Below are 19,095 nucleotides of genomic sequence, written 5' to 3'. Positions count from 1 at the left end.
AACTGATTGCTTTTGGGGCTATTCTTGGTGGCTCTTCCCTTGAGTTTGCAAAGCCGAAGCATGCACAAAGCTTTGATACCAATGTCAGGTGCAACGGAAAATTTTATGGATTTAGCTCCGATCTAGTACTCCGCACAAACACGAGGGACACTTTACTTCACTTGAAAGAACTAACTGAACTGAACTAAATGAAAGAGAGAGATACGAGAGAGAGAGAGAGAGAGATAAAACGACACTGAATGTCAGGTCCCAAGTTCCAACCCCTCAAGCAGTCACAAGGGACGCATACGGGGAACGGGAAACGGAGAACGCGGGACGGCACTCAAATGGATTTTTAATGTAAAAAAGGGGGCGGCACGGAAAAGTGGGGACGGGAAGCCCGAAAAAGGGCATCCCCTGTTACTATGCCCTCAAGGCCCCCTTGCTTTGTTGCCAAAGCAAGTACTTTCTTTATTCTTGCACAACACTGATATAATGATTAAATGTTGAGATGTTGATGCTAATGGGATTTGAAGCTAATGGGTACTGATGCTACTGATGCTGGGTACTACTAAGATACTGAAGGGTACTACTGAGATACTGAAGGGTACTGCAGGTACTGAAGATACTAAGGTACTGTGGGGTACTGAGAGGTATTGCGGGTATTGATGGGTACTGAGGGGTACTGCGGATACTAACGGGTACTGAGGGGTACTGCAGGTAATGATGGGTATTGAAGATCCCTATGCTGAGGTAGGCAGGAGCCAAGCCAAGACACGAGGGGTACTAGACGTTGAAATATTGTGTCGACGATGACAACTACAAAGAGGCTATGGGTGAATGTTGAAAACCCTAGCGATGTCGATGGCTAGAATCTGCAACCATGACAAGGCTAGGGCTAAATGCTATCGCCGAGGACGACGACAGTTGAAATTTGCTGGCTGTTCTGGCTGAAACGCTGGTTCTTCTGGGCTGAAAACGCTGGTCTTTCTCGGCTGAAAATGCTTGTGAGAGAACGCCAAGGGCTGGGTGGTGTTGCAAGTGCTGCCTGGTACTCCTGGCCCCTGATGTCTTCTGCCTTCTCCAAGCGCCCAAAAGGCTGTCTATATAGGTGCATAAGGCTGGGTCGAGCAGGCATCAGTGAGACCCCATGACCAAGGAATATGAAGGGTCATTTTAATAACTTAAATGCCAGAATAAGAGGTGGTTCACACGCGGTAATGCCTATGTGTTGAAATGCTATACTGTGCAAGAGAGGGTATACAACTATGACTGGTCTGGACATACACGTCCTTCTAGTCCTACCACTCGAATAGTCCTATCGTGAAAACATTGCGGATGAAGTTGAAAGGTAAGGACTCTCGGAGGTATTTCCAAGGGTTTCTTGTCGACGGAAGTGCACGCTACATGCAAATGCGAATGTTGAAGAGGGTTAAGAGGCAAGTAGATATTGGTACTCAAGGTCTAGGTTTTCGTGTATCCAATGTCGATCTTCCTTCAAAAACATGGCAATGAAGATGGGAGTTGGTACCGGATGCTTGATATTGAGGGTGCTAAGAGGCTAATAAGTCCAAAGTAGGGACGTGAAGCTTCTTTAAGGGAAAAAAAACTGAGAGATGTTCTTGGGTTCTTGGTTCTTCTTGGGTTCTTGGTGGTTCGTGGGATTCTTTGGTTCTGCTTGGGTTCTTTGGTTCTACTTGGGTTCTTGGTGGTTCTTCCCTTGAGTTTGCAAAGCCGAAGCACGCACAGAGCTTTGATACCAATGTCAGGTGCAGCGGAAGATTTTATGGATTTAGATCGGATTAATACTCCACACAAACACAAGGGACACTTTACTTCACTTGAAAGAACTGAACTGAACTAAATGAAAGAGAGAGAGAGAGAGAGAGAGAAGAGACGACACCAAATGTCAGGTCCCAACCCCTCAAGGCCCCCTTGCTCTGTTGCCAAAGCAAGTACTTTCTTTATTCTTGCACAATGCTGATACAATGACTAAATGATGAGATGCTGATGCTAATGGATATTGATGCTATTGATGTTGGGTACTACTGAGATATTGAAGGGTACTGCGAGTACTCAGGTACTGTGGGATACTGAGAACTGCGCGTATCGATGGGTACTAAGGGGTACTTTGGATACTAATGGGTACTAATGTAAGGTGCCGCGGAAGTGAATAAGATAAGTGCTCCGAACTATGCTCAAGGGTTCCTTTTACTTATGGAAGGGAGAGCCTTCCGTTCCTTTAGTGAGAGAGTGCAAATGATCACAAACAAAGTGGTAAACACTGTGAATGAAGGTGCTGAGATTGAGAGATAGAGAGAGAAGATTACCACACCAGAATGTTGTCAAACCCTCCTCTGAAAGCCCCACTCTCTATGGCGAGAGCAGTCTACTATTGATTGCACAAATCTCTACAATGCATGGACTTGCCGATGATGTCGACGACGATGAGGACGACGACGAGACGAGACGAGCTAAAAACTGAAAACGCTAAGGCCTGAAATCTGCAATTCTTGTATCTGCCGAATTCTGACTCTATGTCGGTGACGATAACGATGTGACGACGACACGCTGAAAACGCAAATGCTGAAATCTGTGAATAGCGGGCTGAATCTGCAAACGCTAACTGATCTAACTGAGATCTGCGAGGTTCGAGGGCTGCGGTACGGAGACTATATGCAGAAAACTGAAAACGTTGATGCAGAAAAGAGACTTGTCGCTGGGTATCTACAAAACGCTAGGCTGTCCTACTGATCCAAAAACGATAGGCTGATTTGCTCATCTGCTGCAAAAACGGTATGGAATCTGCTGTCGCCAAGCTAATCTGCAACTGCTGAAAACGCTAGGCTTGTCTTGCAATTGATGAAAAACGTTGGCCGGTCTTTGGTGGCTGAAAACGCTATGTCTTCTTGCTGGTTTTGCTGAGAAGGTGCACTTCCGATGTGGTCTGCTGCCTCTTCTGCCAGAGCGTGCGAGCACTAGGTTTCTTATACGGTGACTTACCAGAATTGCCCTACCCAGTTTCCCAACAAAGCCACTTATTAAAAATAAGTGAAAATGGCTAAAATAAGGAAAATAGGTTCTGTGCACTGTAAAATGCTCCTGATGGAATCTGATGGTAACGCTGAGGATCATGCTGTGTGCAACAAGAGAATGTACATCTACTCTAAGTGTCTGGACATGCACGGTCTACGAACAGACTCACAAAAGTACCAGAACACTTTCTAAGCTAGGTTGACTGAACCCTTGTCATGAAGTAGCTTGTCCTCATGCACATAGGGTTAGATGTGCATGTGACATCCCCTCCTTTTTAAAGTGAGGTAATGGTACCGATCAGCGTAACCGCGAAACGTTTCAAGGCCGAAACGTTTCACCCTGAAATGCGGCGTTTCACCACGAAACGTTTCAGTCCAAAATGAGAGCACAATGAATTGTGAGACCGAAACGTGCGTTTAGCGACTTTGAAACTAAAACTATGGTAACTTCTTGTTAGTGAAACGGCTTGTGTTTCACTTGGTGAGCGAAACGTTTCAAGGCCTAAAACGTTTCATCTGTCCTGACTTGCCGAAACGCGTTTCATGGTGACGTTGGTACCGATCTACATGGCTTCCTTGTAGACTGCCAAGATTTCGGGATAATCTTTAAAAAACTCTTCATCAACAAACACTGCTTCATGGATTCCTCGATCCTTGAACTTCAAAAAGTATTGTCTCACTTGCTGCTTTGAACCATGGCAAAACCGATGCAACACTTGCTCCGGCTCCATGACTTCAGCTTCATCGATGATCTTCGGTTCTTCATCGGTTCTTCTTCTTCTTAAATGTTCTTTGGAGGTGTTTCCTGAAACACTTTCAACCAAGAAACATGGAAAAACGTTGTGCATTGACCATGAGTTAGGCAATTGCAATTTCATTGAAACCTCGTTTATCTTTCTAATGACAAGAAATGAACCATACATTCAAAAAGACAACTTTGGACACTTCTTTCTAACTTGCTTAAGACGTTGCTTCATGATTCTAAAATACACCCAATCCCCTTCCTTGATCGAAACATCCTGACAATGCTTATTAGCCTACCGTGAGTAAGAGAGCCTTGCTTAGCTGAAGCTTCACTCTCAAAAATCTCATCCAACGACTGACTTTTAGCATTGACATCAAGCATTTGACTGATCGAGCTAGTCAAAAGTGACTGGAACGGACGACCAAAAGCTGTCTCATACGGGGTTCGACCAATGGCAAAGGAAAAAGAGTCATTTAAAATAGCTTGAATCAATGGGAGATAGAGCTTCCAATGAGACTGCTGATCGTGCAAATATGACTTTAAAACATCAAAAGCCAACTGATTGTAAATCTCTGTCTGACCATCTGACTGTGGATGAAAAGCAGATGAAAAATTCAACTTAGTGCCAAAATTTTCATAGAGTGCGCACCAAAAATTGGACGTGAACTTAACATCCCTATCTGAAACAATCAATTTTGGCAAACCACAGAGGGGGTACCAATGCTTGATGAACAACCGTGTTACATCTTGTATGGTGACTGTGGCCTTACAAGGAATCAACATGCAAAACTTGCTGAAACGATCAACAATTGTCAAACATTGAGTATTCCTTGAATGCAAACTAGGTGGAAGGTTAGTCACAAAATCCATGGAAATATCTTAAAAAGGTCCATCGAGAATAGGCAACGGAAGCAAGAGGCCTTGCTGCTTATCCCGAGGAGCCTTTACCTTTTGACAAATAGTACACTTTGTGACATAACGAAACACATCTTTTTGCATTTTAGGCCAATAAAAGAATCTTTCTATTTTTTCCAGAGTGGTGTTCATTCTCGTGTGCCCACCCGTGAGAGAGTCATGTGCATCATGTAATATGGTTGTCTTGAGAGAGGACAACACACATAGACGTTGACGAAAATATAACAAACCATCACGAATGAGATAGTTGCTTGGCCCTTGGGAAGCAAGAGCCTACAACCATTGCTTACCAAACTCGGAATCAACATACTAGTTCTTCATGCTATCGAAAGACACACCCTGAAGAGAAACTGTGGATCTTGAATCAAGAGCCAGGATCTATCCTTTGCGACTTAATGCATCTACAACAGGGTTAGCTTTTCCAGGCACATACTCAATCAAACCTCCACATTGCTCAAAAAATTGTGGCCATCGTGCTTGGCGATCACTCCAATGTGCACTAGGCATAGACTAGAGCCACTTGAGGGCTTGGTGATCCGTGCGAACTGTGAACTCTCTACCATACAGAAAATGCTTCCAATGCTTAAGAGAGTGAATGACAGACAAAAGTTCTTTATCATAAACTGAATAGTTCTTTTCTGCACTATTGAAATTTCGACTAAGGAAAGCTACGGAACTGTCACGTGACACATCCCAAACCTATGTGTCCGTGGACAAGCTACAGCATAACAGGGTTCAATCAGTCCAGCCAAGTCTAGATTAGCAGTGATCTGGCACTTTTGTGAGTCTATTCGTAGACCGTGCATGCCCAATCACTTAGCATAGATGCATATCCTCCGATTGCACACCGCATAAGAACAAGCATTTCCATCAGATTCCATCAGAGTCAGTTCGTGATCATAGCACTCTCCATAAAGACGGAAGGCTCTCTCCTTCCCTAAGAATTAAAAGGAACCTTGAGCAATAAAGATCACTAATCTTGAGAAAATACAACATTCATTCCGCTGCACCTTACATTGGTATCAGAGCTTTGGAAGTGTTCTGCATTACTCAAGGAAAGAACCACAAGAACCACAAGAATTTTTTTTTGCTTGTTGCGATCGCACAAACCCGAGTTTACTTGGGCGTGTCGATTCCTAATCGTGTTTTGTTGAAGAGTGACAGGAATCCCAAAAAAGAAAGGCTTGTCTAGCCTCCCCTTGTGTCTCTTTTCACTCATTGAGAGCGGACCGTGCACTTAGCGGCCGGCCAATCGACGTGAGGTGGGAAAAAGCAACCTTAGTGTGAGCGCAAGGCCGCCAAGGGGTGCGCCCGCAGAAAAGGGTAGAACTCGGGTGAAGAGAAGATCCTTCTCCAACGCGATTTGCAAGCGAAAGAAAACCTCAAGACCCTCAAGAATCAAGAACCTCAAGACCCTCAAGAACCCAAGTTCCTCGCGAGCTTAAGAACCCAAGATCATAGTGCATGTTCGTCACCCAAAGCGGAATGGATACTTCGCATACAGGTGATGAGCATGAGAGAGGCGAAGAAGACTCGTCCCCACCCAGAGATGATTTCTTCAACCCTCCCCCTTCGCCATCTATGCCACCAAGTGCATCAAACCCTATGGAGGCAATGGTCAAGCAGATGATGGCCATGATGGATAGACAAGAAGCAAATCGCCTTGCTCAGGACCGTGAGCGCGACGAAAGAGACCGTGTGCGCGACGACAGAATTACAAGAATGGCCGCAGACCAAGCAGCCAAGGACCGCGAGCGCGACGACAGCAATGCAAGACATGCCGCACAACAAGACGACAAGCGCCTTGCTTTAGCACGCGAGCGCGACGCAAGAAAAGAAAGAAAAGAACTAAGGAAGGAGGACGCGGTAGCACGAGCCGCGGCCTTGGAAGCGGAGCGTGAAGCTCGACGAGAGCTACGCACTCAAGAATTGCTTGCCAAAGCCTAGCCTCGAAAACCGAACCACCCAAAGATCGTGGGAGTTCATCAAGTGGCGCAAGCCACGATGCGGATTCCAACAACCCAGTCACTGAAAAGTTGACTTTCAATAAGTATGACGGTAAGATGGATGCTACGGTTATTCATTCTTGGTTGCATCAATTTAATGCTTATTTTGCGACAACTAAGAAAACAGGCAATAGCAAAGTTTTGAAGGCAGCTATGTACCTTGCCGGTGATGCCATCAATTGGTACCACGCATGGCAAGAGGCAAGGCTAGCCGCGCACCTAGAGGCAACCGATGATTTCACGCCCCTCTCTTTTAGTTGGATTGATTTCCAAGACAAGCTCAAGGTGCGGTTTATGCCACCTCAGTACCTTGCACGATTGAAGGACGATTGGCGCGCTCTCAAGCAAAATGGTATGCCAGTTATGTCCTTTTCTAATCGTGTTTTGCAGCTAGGTACCCAATTACGCATGTCGGATGAGGAACGCAAAGAGGCATTCCTTTGTGGATTGGACGAGTATATCAAGTACGATGTCGAGGTACTCGATCCAATCGATCTCAACAAGGCGGTAGCGATTGCTCTCGCACAAGAGATGAAGCACAACAAGGAAAAGCCTAAGGTGAACAACACTTCCACAAGTACCTCGCAGACTTCTCAGAACGGTAAGAATGGTAAGAATGATAACTCTTCTCACCAATCTACCAATAGTATCTCATCAAAGAATTCTTCCAATGAATCTAAGGGCAAGGCTAACACAACTGCTAAACCTAAGCTTACTCCAGATGAAAAGGTAGCACAAGGAATTGTAGGAGGTTACATCACGTCGGAAGAACAAAGCGCATATTCTAAGGAAGGACGTTGTTTTCATTGTCACATTAAGGGTCACATAAAAAGAACATGTCCTAAGCTTGAATCGAATGAATCTAAAGAACCCACAGCACCCACTACATCTGTCAATGCAATGAATGATAACACGATTGTGCCCAAAGTTTCTCAAGACCCTCCCATTGATGATTCTCTCATTAAATGTTATGGTCGTACGTCAAGGCACCGTTTTGTCATATTGTTTGACCCAGGTAGTATGCATGATGTGATCAGTTCCTCTCTTGTTGAGAGAGCCTGCCTCGAGGTTAGTCCGAGATCTCCTATCGAGGTCTCTGGCTTTCGTCCCGATATGGACGCTCTCATCACAGAGGAATGCCTTGATATGTTGTTTGCAATTTAACAGACTACCTTCACTAGAAGATTTGTTGTTTCTCCTCTCTCAGGATGTGATATGATTTTGGGCATTCGATGGTTTCTGAGACTAACGCTCTCATTGATTTTGAGGCTAACACTTTAACTCTCAATGCCAAAAGTGATTCTCCTACTGTCTTTCATGGAGTGGACATTGCTCCTTCTCCATCTCTCATTGCTAATATGCAGGACAAGATTGAAAGGATTCGAGATAAGGAGACTCTCTCAATCTCTTTTTCTCCACAGCATGACACACAGGATTTGCATGATTATGAGAAGCATGATGATTTGAAGGATAATGATTTGCATGATGATTTGGATGCAAAAGACAAGCATGAAGATTGCATGATCACGAAGTGCTTGTTCACAAGGATGATGTGTTAGTGGATGCTTTTTCTAGCGAAGCTAACCTCGTTGTAGATTCGAGCAGTCACGAAGATCTAATCTTGGTTTTCGAGTCGAGGTCCGAAGAACCCCCACAGGACGATTCGATCATTCAGGACGAATCGATCTTGGCTCTCGAGCCTTGGTCCAAAGAACCTTCACAGGAAGTATTATGTGTTCGCATGATTGATACCCACGCATTGTTCGAGTGTTTCATTCGTGACGGTTTCCTGTATTTTAGTCAGCATCGTTATGTGATCCCTTTTACTAGGCATGACATATTGTATGTTGAGCACGTTTCTCTCATGGATGAGCACGAATGTATGCGGATTGTTCATGAAAAGCTGAGAAGTTTGTATGTCAGGATTTCACATTCCATGTCTCTTCCTTGGCATGACACAGTTTCCGAAAGAGCACATGATAGTATGAGCACCCAACATGGGCATTTCCATTGTGATTTGCCACAATTGATTAATTTCGATCAAACAGAAAAGATTTGATCTCATTGTTTGCATGTGTTTGATGAACCGGTTGTCACTCCGTCTCTATGTTCATCTACATTGCATACACAGTCTTTAGAGAAGACAATATTTTTTTCCTTCACTTTACATGGAATGGGTATGTTCATGGTTTTGTGTTGGCGATGGTTTCAGGAATTTTCAGCCATGGAGATTCTTGAAGACGAAAGAAGCAGAACTCTAGACGAAGTTGAAGCAAGAAAGGAGATTCAAAAAACTTTGTGTCGCTTTTTGCGCGGCCCAAAGAAGCAAGCGTTGCAGACCTTTATGAAGTTCAAGTACCGCACGACCCACACATCAGAGTGGGCCGACGAAGAGTTCCTTCCAGGATTCCAAATGCTGTTGACGATCTCCCTCGACGCCATACAGTTCGGTACCAGTACCTCACTTTGAAAAGGAGGGGATGTCAAGTGACACATCCCAAACCTATGTGTCCGTGGACAAGCTACAGTATAACAGGGTTCAGTCAGTCCAGTCAAGTCTAGATTAGCAATGACCTGGCACTTTTGTGAGTCTATTCGTAGACCGTGCATGCCCAGTCACTTAGCATAGATGCATATCCTCCGGTTGCACACCGCATAAGCATAAGCATTTCCATCAGATTCCATCAGAGTCAATTTGGAAATTTTTCAAGTGACTTTATCCCATTTTTCTTATTTTTGACATTTTTCACTTATTTATTAAGTGACTTTTGTTGGGTAGTCAATATGGCAAATTGGGTAAGTTAATATATAAGCAAACCCAAGTTAGCACTTTCTGGCAGAAGACGCAGCAGGAGCTTCCCACTCAACAAGCAACTTCTCAGCAGTACCCCCCCTCAGCACTAGATAGCCCCAGCGTTTTCCTTGCAAAAATGCTACATCATCAGCTAGCGTTTTTCCTAAGCATTTCCATCAGATTCCATCAGAGTCGGTTTGGGGATTTTTCAAGTGACTTTATCCCATTTTCCCTATTTTTGACATTTTTCACTTATTTATTAAGTGACTTTTGTTGGGTAGTCAGTAGGGCAAATTGGGTAAGTTAATATATAAGCAAACCCAAGTTAGCACTTTCTGGCAGAAGACGCAGCAGGAGCTTCCCGCTCAACCATAGTCCAAGTTGCATCAGTCCATTGCATACGCATTGTACACCTTTGTGCAATCAAAGTAGACCACTCTTGCCGACGAGAGTGGGGCCTTCGAAGGAAGGTTTTACAAACTCTCGGGTGTCATATCTCTTCTCTCTCCTTCTCTCAGTCTCATTCACTTGCACGCACAATATCCACTCCCTTTGTTCGTGATCATAGCACTCTCCATAAAGACGGAAGGCTCTCTCCTTCCCTAAGAATTAAAAGGAACCTTTAGCAATAAAGATAACTAATCTTGAGAAAATACGCCATTCATTCTGCTGCACCTTACAGGAACGACCATGCTGCTGAAGCACAACGCCTATAGCGACATTGCTCGCATGCCTCCATACCTCAAAGGGGTCATCCTAAGAGATAGAGATAAGACACGACGCTTCTGTCACCGCAACCTTGAGAACTGCGAAAGCCTCAATGGCTGCCTTGGGCAAATCCACGCACTGTCGGCGAGTCTTTACCCCTTTGAAAACATATATCATAGGTGCGGCAATGCGTGCAAAATTCTCTATGTGCGAACTATATGCTTGACATAAACCAAGAAAAGAACGCACATCATATGCAGTTTTGGGCAAATCCCAATTACGTACCTGTTCCACCTTCGCAGGGTCTAACTTGACGCCTTCTGCAAAAATGATATATCCCTGATAAGTAACTTCAATGAGAAAAAACTCAAACTTCTTAGCTACAATGTACAGCTGACACTCATCCAAACGGGTTAGTACTTTTTCTACATCCTTTTCATGTTGTTCCCACGATGCAGAAAAAATGAGAATATCATCAAGAAAGATGAACACACATACACCAACCATATCGCCAAAACGGCCTACCATGAAACGGTTGAATGTACCCACGACACCTGTCAATCCAAAAGGCATAACCACATACTCCCATTGCCCTCGCTCTGTGCGAAAAGCGGTCTTGAAAATGTCGCCTTTGAAAATACCCTTACCTGATGGTATCCACTTTTGAGATCGACCTTACTGAAAACCTTTGTCCCATTGAGCCTATCAAGGATATACTCAATGCGAGGCATCGGAAACTTGTTCTTGATGGTCATCTTGTTCAATGCCCTCTAATCAACACACAAACGAGACGAACCATCCTTCTTGCGGGCAAACAAAATAGGAGCAACAAAAGAACTTACACTAGGACGTATGAATCCTCTAGCCACCAACTCCGTGAGTTGCCGCTCTAACTTTTCTTCCTGTAGGGAGCCTTACTAACACGTTGTGTCCCCTCCGTAAGCTCGATGCGATGGTCCTCCGATCGCTCGGATAGGAGACGGGTTGGAAGATCATCCTGCAAAAAGAGATGCTTAAACTTGGTAAACAAAGTTGAATACCTGTCTGGAGCCTGAATGCTCTGGGTAACTGGAGAGACATAGATGAATGCCGTTTGTGCCCCTCGTCATAATTCAGGCTTTACCTGCACATGAGAAATGAGAGGCAAAGAGTGCCGACCCTCCTCAACACGAATAATCATGGGAGAGTCACTCTTGGCATTTAAATGTGAGTGTTGTCCTCCCAATCAATGAGAGGGCTATGCTCACGAAACCATCTAATGCCCAAAAGCATATCACATCCTCTGAGAGGAGACACGACAAATTTCCTACGGAAAGCAGCTTGTTGAATTGTAAACAACACATCAAGGCACTCTTGCATGATGAGAGAGTCCGTACCGGGAGCGAAGCCAGACACCTCGAGAGGAGATGTCTGACTAACCTCTAGCGGGCTCTCTCTACAAGGGAGGCACTAATCACATCATGCATACAACTTGGATCAAACAATATGACAAAACGTTGACCCTTCACATGACCATAGCACTTCGTGAGAGACTCATCAATGTGTGTGTCAAAGACATGAGAAGATTCAACTTGGTTCATTAAAGTGTTTGTGGTTGCTGCGGGTGCCTTAGGTTCTTTAGGTGGGACTGTCTTAGGACAAGCAGCTTTAATGTGAACCTTGGCGTGACATTGATAACAACGACCTTCCTTAGCATAAATGACTTGTTCTTCTACCGTTATGTATCCTCCTATAATTCCTTTTGCGGCTTTTTCATCAGGGTTTAGCTTAGGTTTAGCAGGTGTTTTAGCTTTACCCTTAGATTCATTATTAAGAGTTCTTTTTTGAAGAATTAGAGGAAGATTGGCTAGAAGAGTTACCGTTCTTACCATTCTTACTGTTCTTACCATTCTGAGGGTTCTGAGAAGTTTGAGAAGTACTTTGAGACGACTTGTTCTCCTTAGGCTTTCCCTTGTTGTGCTTCATCTCTTAGGAGAGAGCAATTGCTACTGCCTTGTTGAGATACGCGTGGTCGAAGACTTCTACATCAAACTTGATATATTCGTCCAACCCAAAAAGTAAAGCCTCTTTGCGCTCATCATCAGATTTGTGTAATTGGGTGCCGAGCTGCAAAACACGATTAGAAAAAGACATGACTGGCATACCATTCTGCTTGAGATTGCCAATCTTCTTTCAACCGCGCTAGGTACTGAAGAGGCATAAACCGCGCCTTGAGCTCGTCTTGGAAGTCGGCCCAATTGAAGGAAAGGGACACGTCTCCGTCGGCTTCCTCTAGGTGCACGGACAACTGTGCCTCTTGCCATGCGTGGTACCAATTAATGGCATCACCGACAAGGTACATCGCTGTCGTTAAAACCTTGCTATTCCCTGTCTTCTTAGTTGTTGCAAAATAAGCATTAAATTGATGCAACCAAGAATCAATAACACTAGCATCCATCTTACCGTCATACTTACTGAATGTCAACTTCTCGATGATGGGGTTGTTGGAGTCCGAATCTCGGCTTGCGCCACTTGATGAACCACCAACATCTTTGGCCAGCTCGGGTTTTGAGGTGAGTACTTGTATGACCACCAACTCTTGCATGCGTTGGTCTCTCTAAGCCTCACGCTCTAACTCCAAGGCCGCTCGTCTGTCTTCGGCCGCTACTCGTTGGGCTTCGCGTGCTTGCTCACACTCTAGCTCAATAGTTGTCGTTCTTTCTTCGACCACCAAGCACGCTTACTCATGCTCACGCTCATGCTTCAAGACTGCCCTTTGCTTTTCGGCTGCCAAGCGCGCTCACGCTCCAAACCGGCCTTTCTTTCTGCTTTTCTTTCTTCGCGCTCGCAATCCAAGATAGCCTTTCTTTCTGCTTTTCTTTCTTCGCGCTCGTGCTCTAAGGCAGCGCGTTCCACTTCTTGTTGTAACATCATGTCTATCATCGTCTTGACCAAAGCCTCCATACGATTTGGTGCAATCCTTGGCGTAGATGGGGAAGGGGGAGGGTCAAAAAAACCTCCTGGTGTGGAAAATTCTTCGTCGCTACTTCCATGCTCATCACCTCCATGAGAAGTATCCATTCCGCTTCGAGTAATGACCATACACTAAAGTCTTGGGTTCTTAAGTTCACGAGGAACTTGGGTTCTTGAGTTCTTGAGGTTCTTCTTTTGCTTGCAATCTGTGTTAGAGAAGGATCTTCTCTTACTCGAGCTCTTCTCTTTCCCGCGGGCACACCCCTTGGCGGCCTTGCGCTCACACCAAGGTTGCTTTTTCCCACCTCACCTCGATTGGCCGGTCGCTAAGTGCACCGTCCGCTCCCAATGAGTGAAAAGAGAAACAAGGGGAGGCAGGACAAGCCCTTCTTTCTTGGGTTTCCTGTCACTCTTCAAAAACACAATTAGGAGTCGCTCAAGGGTTCCTTTTACTTGACGGAACGGAGAGCCTTCCGTTCCTTTTCAGCCCATCTCCCTCACGGAACCAGTTGGATCTGACCTCGTTTGCATCTACGTTGTCGTTCGGTCCCAACCCATCGAGCCTCCCCTCGGCCATTCCCTCGCTGGCGTCGAGTGCTCACATTGCTGTCCATCATCGAGATCTGTGTTTTCAACCCTGCTTTACATGAGAGATCTGTTGCGTTTACGCTTCAGATCTGTGTTTTGGAGCCAGCTTTCAGCCCTTCATTCCTCTCACATCGGAAGCACAAATCAACTATCTACCCCTTGGCGGCCATCCGCAGTCCCACATCGAAAAGGATCCAAAGGTGCATCAAATCAGCCGAGGTGCCTCGTCTTGAGGAGTTACTGCGGCCACAGTCATCGTACAGTCTGCACTTGAGGTATTGCATTGTGTGTACATTCGTATCCGATTTACGCAATCTAAAGCAAATACCAAATCAACAACGGTGTGGAGGGCCCTTGAGAGGGTTGGTTGGGACCGCATCGGGTCTCTCTTTCTCTCTCCCTCTACATATCTTTACCGCACTCTCTCATTCCCTTGCTTCAAGGAAAGGTATAAAGAACCATCATTCAAGCTAAAAGGAATCACTACCGCAAGGAAGGGACGTAAAGGATTTGTGGAAGTGTAAAACCTAGATCTTCACGATTTCAATTTTGTTGCATCTGACAGTCTACTCTCAATCCCAAGGGAGTTTGAAAAATCTTAAGATCTAAAAAGGCACAACAATCACTATTTTTAGTACAGTTAAGTTCACAATACTCATTGAGATAAATTCCTCCATCTACAGAACTCGAATTCAAGTACATAAAATCTTGAAAAGAAGGAATGTTAGGAACAAACAGATCATCTACAAAGCGTCTTACATTGCATAACTTGTGCAAAAATATTGGGCAAGTGTTAGCAAGGACAAGATGCTCCATAAATTTACACTCATGAGTAAAAAGATAGAAATTAGCAAGAAAAACAGCACAAGTGGAGCCCACAGGAGTGGAATGCATTGGCGACTCATCGAGAAAGTAGGTCTATCTTAGGTATGGTCGAGCAAAGCCACAAAACAGTCCTCACTCCCTAATCTGCTCCTAGGACATACTAGAGCCACCACTTGAGCCTCTTAGCTCTTGGACGGGGAGTTGAATAGAGCCATCCTTGGTCTTCTCCCGAACATAATGGTACCATATCTCTATATGCTTAGTCCGGGCATGAAAAACCGGGTTTCTCGCAATGGCTATACAATTATGGTTGTCCGCGTAGATCGTGGTCGTGTGCTATGGCAACCCAATCTCCAAAAATAGCCCCTATAACCACATTGACAAAATTTTCAAAGAGTACTTGCAAAAAATGTAACGTAAACTTAACATCTCTCTTTGAAACAGTCAAACTTTGGCAAATCGCTTAATTCAAAAGTTTTCGCATACAAGTTTGAGAAGGATTAGGTGTAAGCCATTGCTAGTTGAAAAGGAAGCCTTGAACTTAAACATCTTATAAGAATGTAGACATAGACAAAGGAAGAAAGAGAGGGGCGAAATGTGAGGCAGAACGGCGAAATGCGCAAAAGTAGGCATTAGGGGACAGATTTGAGGTTGTTTGGGGGACATATTTGGCCCAGTTTGACGGGAGTTTTGGGGCTGTTTAGGAGTTGATTTGGGACTAAGCTTAATGGAGGTAATTCAAGCCTTACTTTAGTCGACCGTTCCGGCCCTGTTCCCGTTCTGGCACTCCCTTCTCCTCCCTGTTCTCGTCCCGTTCTGGACCCTCCCATTCCCGTTCCAGGTAACTATGGATTTACGAGGATTGTAGATGACATTGACATCATATCCTGGTTAGATTTTCTTTTGGATAATTTATATTTAACCGTCGGTGACTCTTTTCAAGCAAACAATTGGTATGAGGAAGGACCATTGTTGCTAGGGTTTCCTTGAATCAAATTCCCCCGAGCTCTGCAGTTTTCCTACTAAATGTGGCCAATATGTCACTTATAGAGACTTTTCCACATTTATTAGGATTTAGGCTTATTTATTCCACGTCATGGGGTGCTATGTGGAGGTAGAGCATACCTGAGATTTCCCTATATATGCAACCTACACCCCTTGTCTTTTTTGGCCATGTTAGTCAGCAAAGCAGCCGGTCTCTCTCTCTGGCATTTGTGCATCTGTAGCATTCTCTCTTTAGTGTTTTTCTCTTGCTCCAATGTTTCACTCAAGCATTTTCTCCCAACGATCTCTCTCTATCACTAGCACTCCCTCTCTCCATTGCTCCCCTTGCTTTGCTTGCAAGTTGGGTAACAAATCTTGCACCTGTGCTCGTTCGGTGGGCGGTGCATGGTGCATGATTGGAAGACGTTTCCGAGGACATCTCTTGCGATAGATCCAAGATCCATTGGTTGTCCCGTCCTAAGAGAAGGTTTGCTCACAATTGCAGACGAGATAATCACCCGATTCACCATAATCCGTTGCACCTTTGACACTTGTTTCCCACACTTACGACATATCACCTCCTTGGATCTCTCACCAATATCAGAAGTATCATCCTTTAGAAAACCTACTTCTGTATCTAGAATTTCTTGTGCAAGAGCTACCAACCCCCTTTAGCTATAAAGCACAATTTACCATTTAAGCATAGGTAACACAATGATTCTCCATTCTGAACAAGAATCCAAGACCACCATCCAGGGGTAAACAAGGGGATATGTATAAAACTCAAACTAGATGACAATCCAAGATCCACAGCACATCACCACCTCTGGCTAAGAGCTACTCCACTTGCAAAGACCATGCAAGTCCAATGCAAGTCCTAACCACCAGGTCCACCTTTGGCTAAAAGCTACTCCTAACACCAAGAGGCCACATGATTGGATAGAACATAACTCATCACCTTCCCAAGAGAATAGGTACAAGGGTATAGACCACGTCCAACCTTCTCCAGCAACACATCCACCTAAAAAGACCGTACAAGTTTAATGCAAGTCGTAACTACCAGGTCTCCCCAAACATACACTCTCCTATGTCCATTTTCATAAAATCGTCGATCAGACTAATAAGTTAACTTATGCACACTATAACCTAGATACGTTCACATGAGATACAAAATATAAAACACTTATGTGGCAAAGCATCCTATAGGAGTCGAGCCTAATTTGTGGTGTCAAGATACGCATGTGATTATAGAGACTTCTCCAATAGTTGCCTACAAGCATTGTTTTGAGTAGGGGTAAGCCTTTGACGAAGGTACCATGTGGCCACCTTGGATGATCTTCAAGTGATTGAAGAGATTCAAGATAGTTCTCGTTGCTAGATCATCACATGAAGGTACTCAAGGTCTCGCATCCTCCTAGTGTTGTAATAAAGAAATGCCAATACGAGGCTATCAGTAAGTAAAGTTCAAGAAGGCACAAAAAAAGGTTTATGGAAACGCCTCTTTTGGCTCACTCTAGCTCCCTAGGTAGGATTCTCTTTTTTCTCCCTTAGTGTATTAGACTTTACTTGGCACACGTTGAACTGCATTCTCTTCCGCACCATCTTTACAGGTAAAGGCTTGTCACAAGACTCCTTAGGCCTTTGCAGCATATGGGAAATATGGTGGTTAACATTCTAATTCGCACTTTTATTGTGAGTTTCCAAGCTTGATTACCACACAAGCTCTGGTATGCAATTATTACATGAAATAGCTGGCCAAAATTACAAGGTAGTCATCTCACTACTAACACATCATTTTTGAAGCCAATGACTTCCAAACTCTCATACCAAGAGAAAATTGTCCAAACTCAAACTTCCCACCTATGCAAACAAGGCATGAAAAAATGATTGTTTGTCTGTGCTATATATAAAAAAGGTCAAGTGAACATAATTACTCTTATCTCCTACCAACACTGCTGAAAAAACTCTTTGCCAAACTACCTCCTAAAATCGAGGGACTGCATCCCCCAACTTATCACCTTAAATAAATCTATTTATCAGCCTCAACACATTGGAAAGGACCATCTCAAGGCATGAAAATCACAAATGGGTAATGCATAAGAATCATCACTAAACAAGTACCTTAAAAAAACGTGTTCCTTCCGTGCCAAACTCTATTAGGCAACAACATACATCATCGAACCAAAAAAAAATCCCACTCTTGTCTTCTTCGTACTTGAAATCTCCACAAACTCTAGCACTCCATCTTACATGTTCCAAGCTGGTCAATTTTTGCAATGTTCCTCTCCCTCTCAAGAAGGTAGTCAAAAAGAACATTGACGTTCATTCTTTGAACTAAACCACCACGTGTATAATTACTAAGAAACCTGACCAGGTGCGGTGTTTGACTACAAGCATATTAGTACAAAGGTTTAAAGCAACATATTGATATTCCTGCCGACTGAAAGAAAACCATCATGAGCTACTACTGATCATAACAAGCTTATCATGGACAAGTCCTGTTTCTTCTTCTCAGAGTCAAAATATCTATGCTGCTACCATAGCAGAATGGCATACCTGATTAAGAATGAAGCTCTTGCCTTGCCGGGCTCTACCGCAAACAGAGACCACACCAAGGGGACCTTTGACCATCTGGAGAGCAGCAACAGCCTCAGCATCCATGCGAAATGTGCCGCTCTCATCACAATACACCAGCCGGAGAGCCTTTGCAAAAGGAGCCCCAAGTGAAGTGCTTCCCTTGACGCTTTCTGACTTCTGCTTGGAAGCTTGGACTCCCCTTGATCTAAGAACATGCGCCATTGCGCAAAACAAAGAAGAAAGTGGGGTTCTAGCCTTCAAGGAAACAGAAGGAACTACCGCTCAGAATGAGCAACGCTTCCATTTCACGGAATGCATGGATATGGTGTTGGGCTCGTAGAGAACTACAGAGAGAAAGAGACAAAGGAGATGTACAACTTGGAAGACGCCGATCGAGTGTGCGACTGTGTGCATAGACACGGCTAAAGGAAAAATGTGCGTCTTGCGCAGCGCGTGTGAGAGAGAAAGGGTGTGTGTGTCTGTGTGTGTGTGTGAGAGAGAGAGAGAGAGGGAGGGAGAGCGCAAGGAAAACTGATCTACCTGGGCAAAAAGTAGAACACCCCACTTTGCAGGAAGGTTTGAAGGGGGGGAAACTGATAGAGAGAGGATGTGCGCGCGATTCGCGAAATGAGATTGGGGTAGAGAGAGAGTACCTACAGTGAGCATCAAGTTTGCGGTAATAAAGCCTCCACCCTGTTGTTTCCACGTGTCAAGCTGTGGGAGCCCCACACTAAACCTTCACAAGGGCCAGGGTTCTACAATGGGTGGATTCATTCCAGAATGCATTCCAGTGGTTGGAGAAACACTCTTGAGCAGAAGTTGCAAACCTTTGAGCTTCTACCCCCCTCCTCTGAGTGTTTGAAAAAAAGTGTCTCTTGAGCCGGTTAGAAATTCAAGACAGGCAATCGAGGGGAGAGTGAAAAAGAAAAGAATGCATTTGGATTTTGCAAGAAAATAGTGTAAATATAGCTAAAATAAAACTGTCGT

The 19,095-nt window shown here is 44.5% G+C and overlaps 1 protein-coding gene across 1 annotated transcript in view; it reads right to left on the bottom strand.

The window, feature by feature from the left end:
* Nucleotides 1–18,473, bottom strand: part of LOC147435669 (uncharacterized) — a 122,453-nt gene extending 103,980 nt beyond the window's left edge. Inside the window, exon 1 of the mRNA XM_086488664.1 lies at nt 18,088–18,473. Within this exon, the coding sequence (XP_086344790.1) occupies nt 18,088–18,330 (243 nt within the window). The 5' untranslated portion in view covers nt 18,331–18,473. The remainder of the gene's footprint in view (nt 1–18,087) is intronic.
* Nucleotides 18,474–19,095: the final 622 nt, after the last annotated feature.

This window comes from Adiantum capillus-veneris, chromosome 18 (genome assembly GCF_014529385.1).
Source record: "Adiantum capillus-veneris isolate H3 chromosome 18, ASM1452938v2, whole genome shotgun sequence".
NCBI classification, from domain to species: Eukaryota; Viridiplantae; Streptophyta; class Polypodiopsida; order Polypodiales; family Pteridaceae; genus Adiantum; species Adiantum capillus-veneris.
The sequence above is the reverse complement of the archived record's forward strand: the minus strand, read 5'-3'. Positions and strand labels throughout refer to the sequence as shown.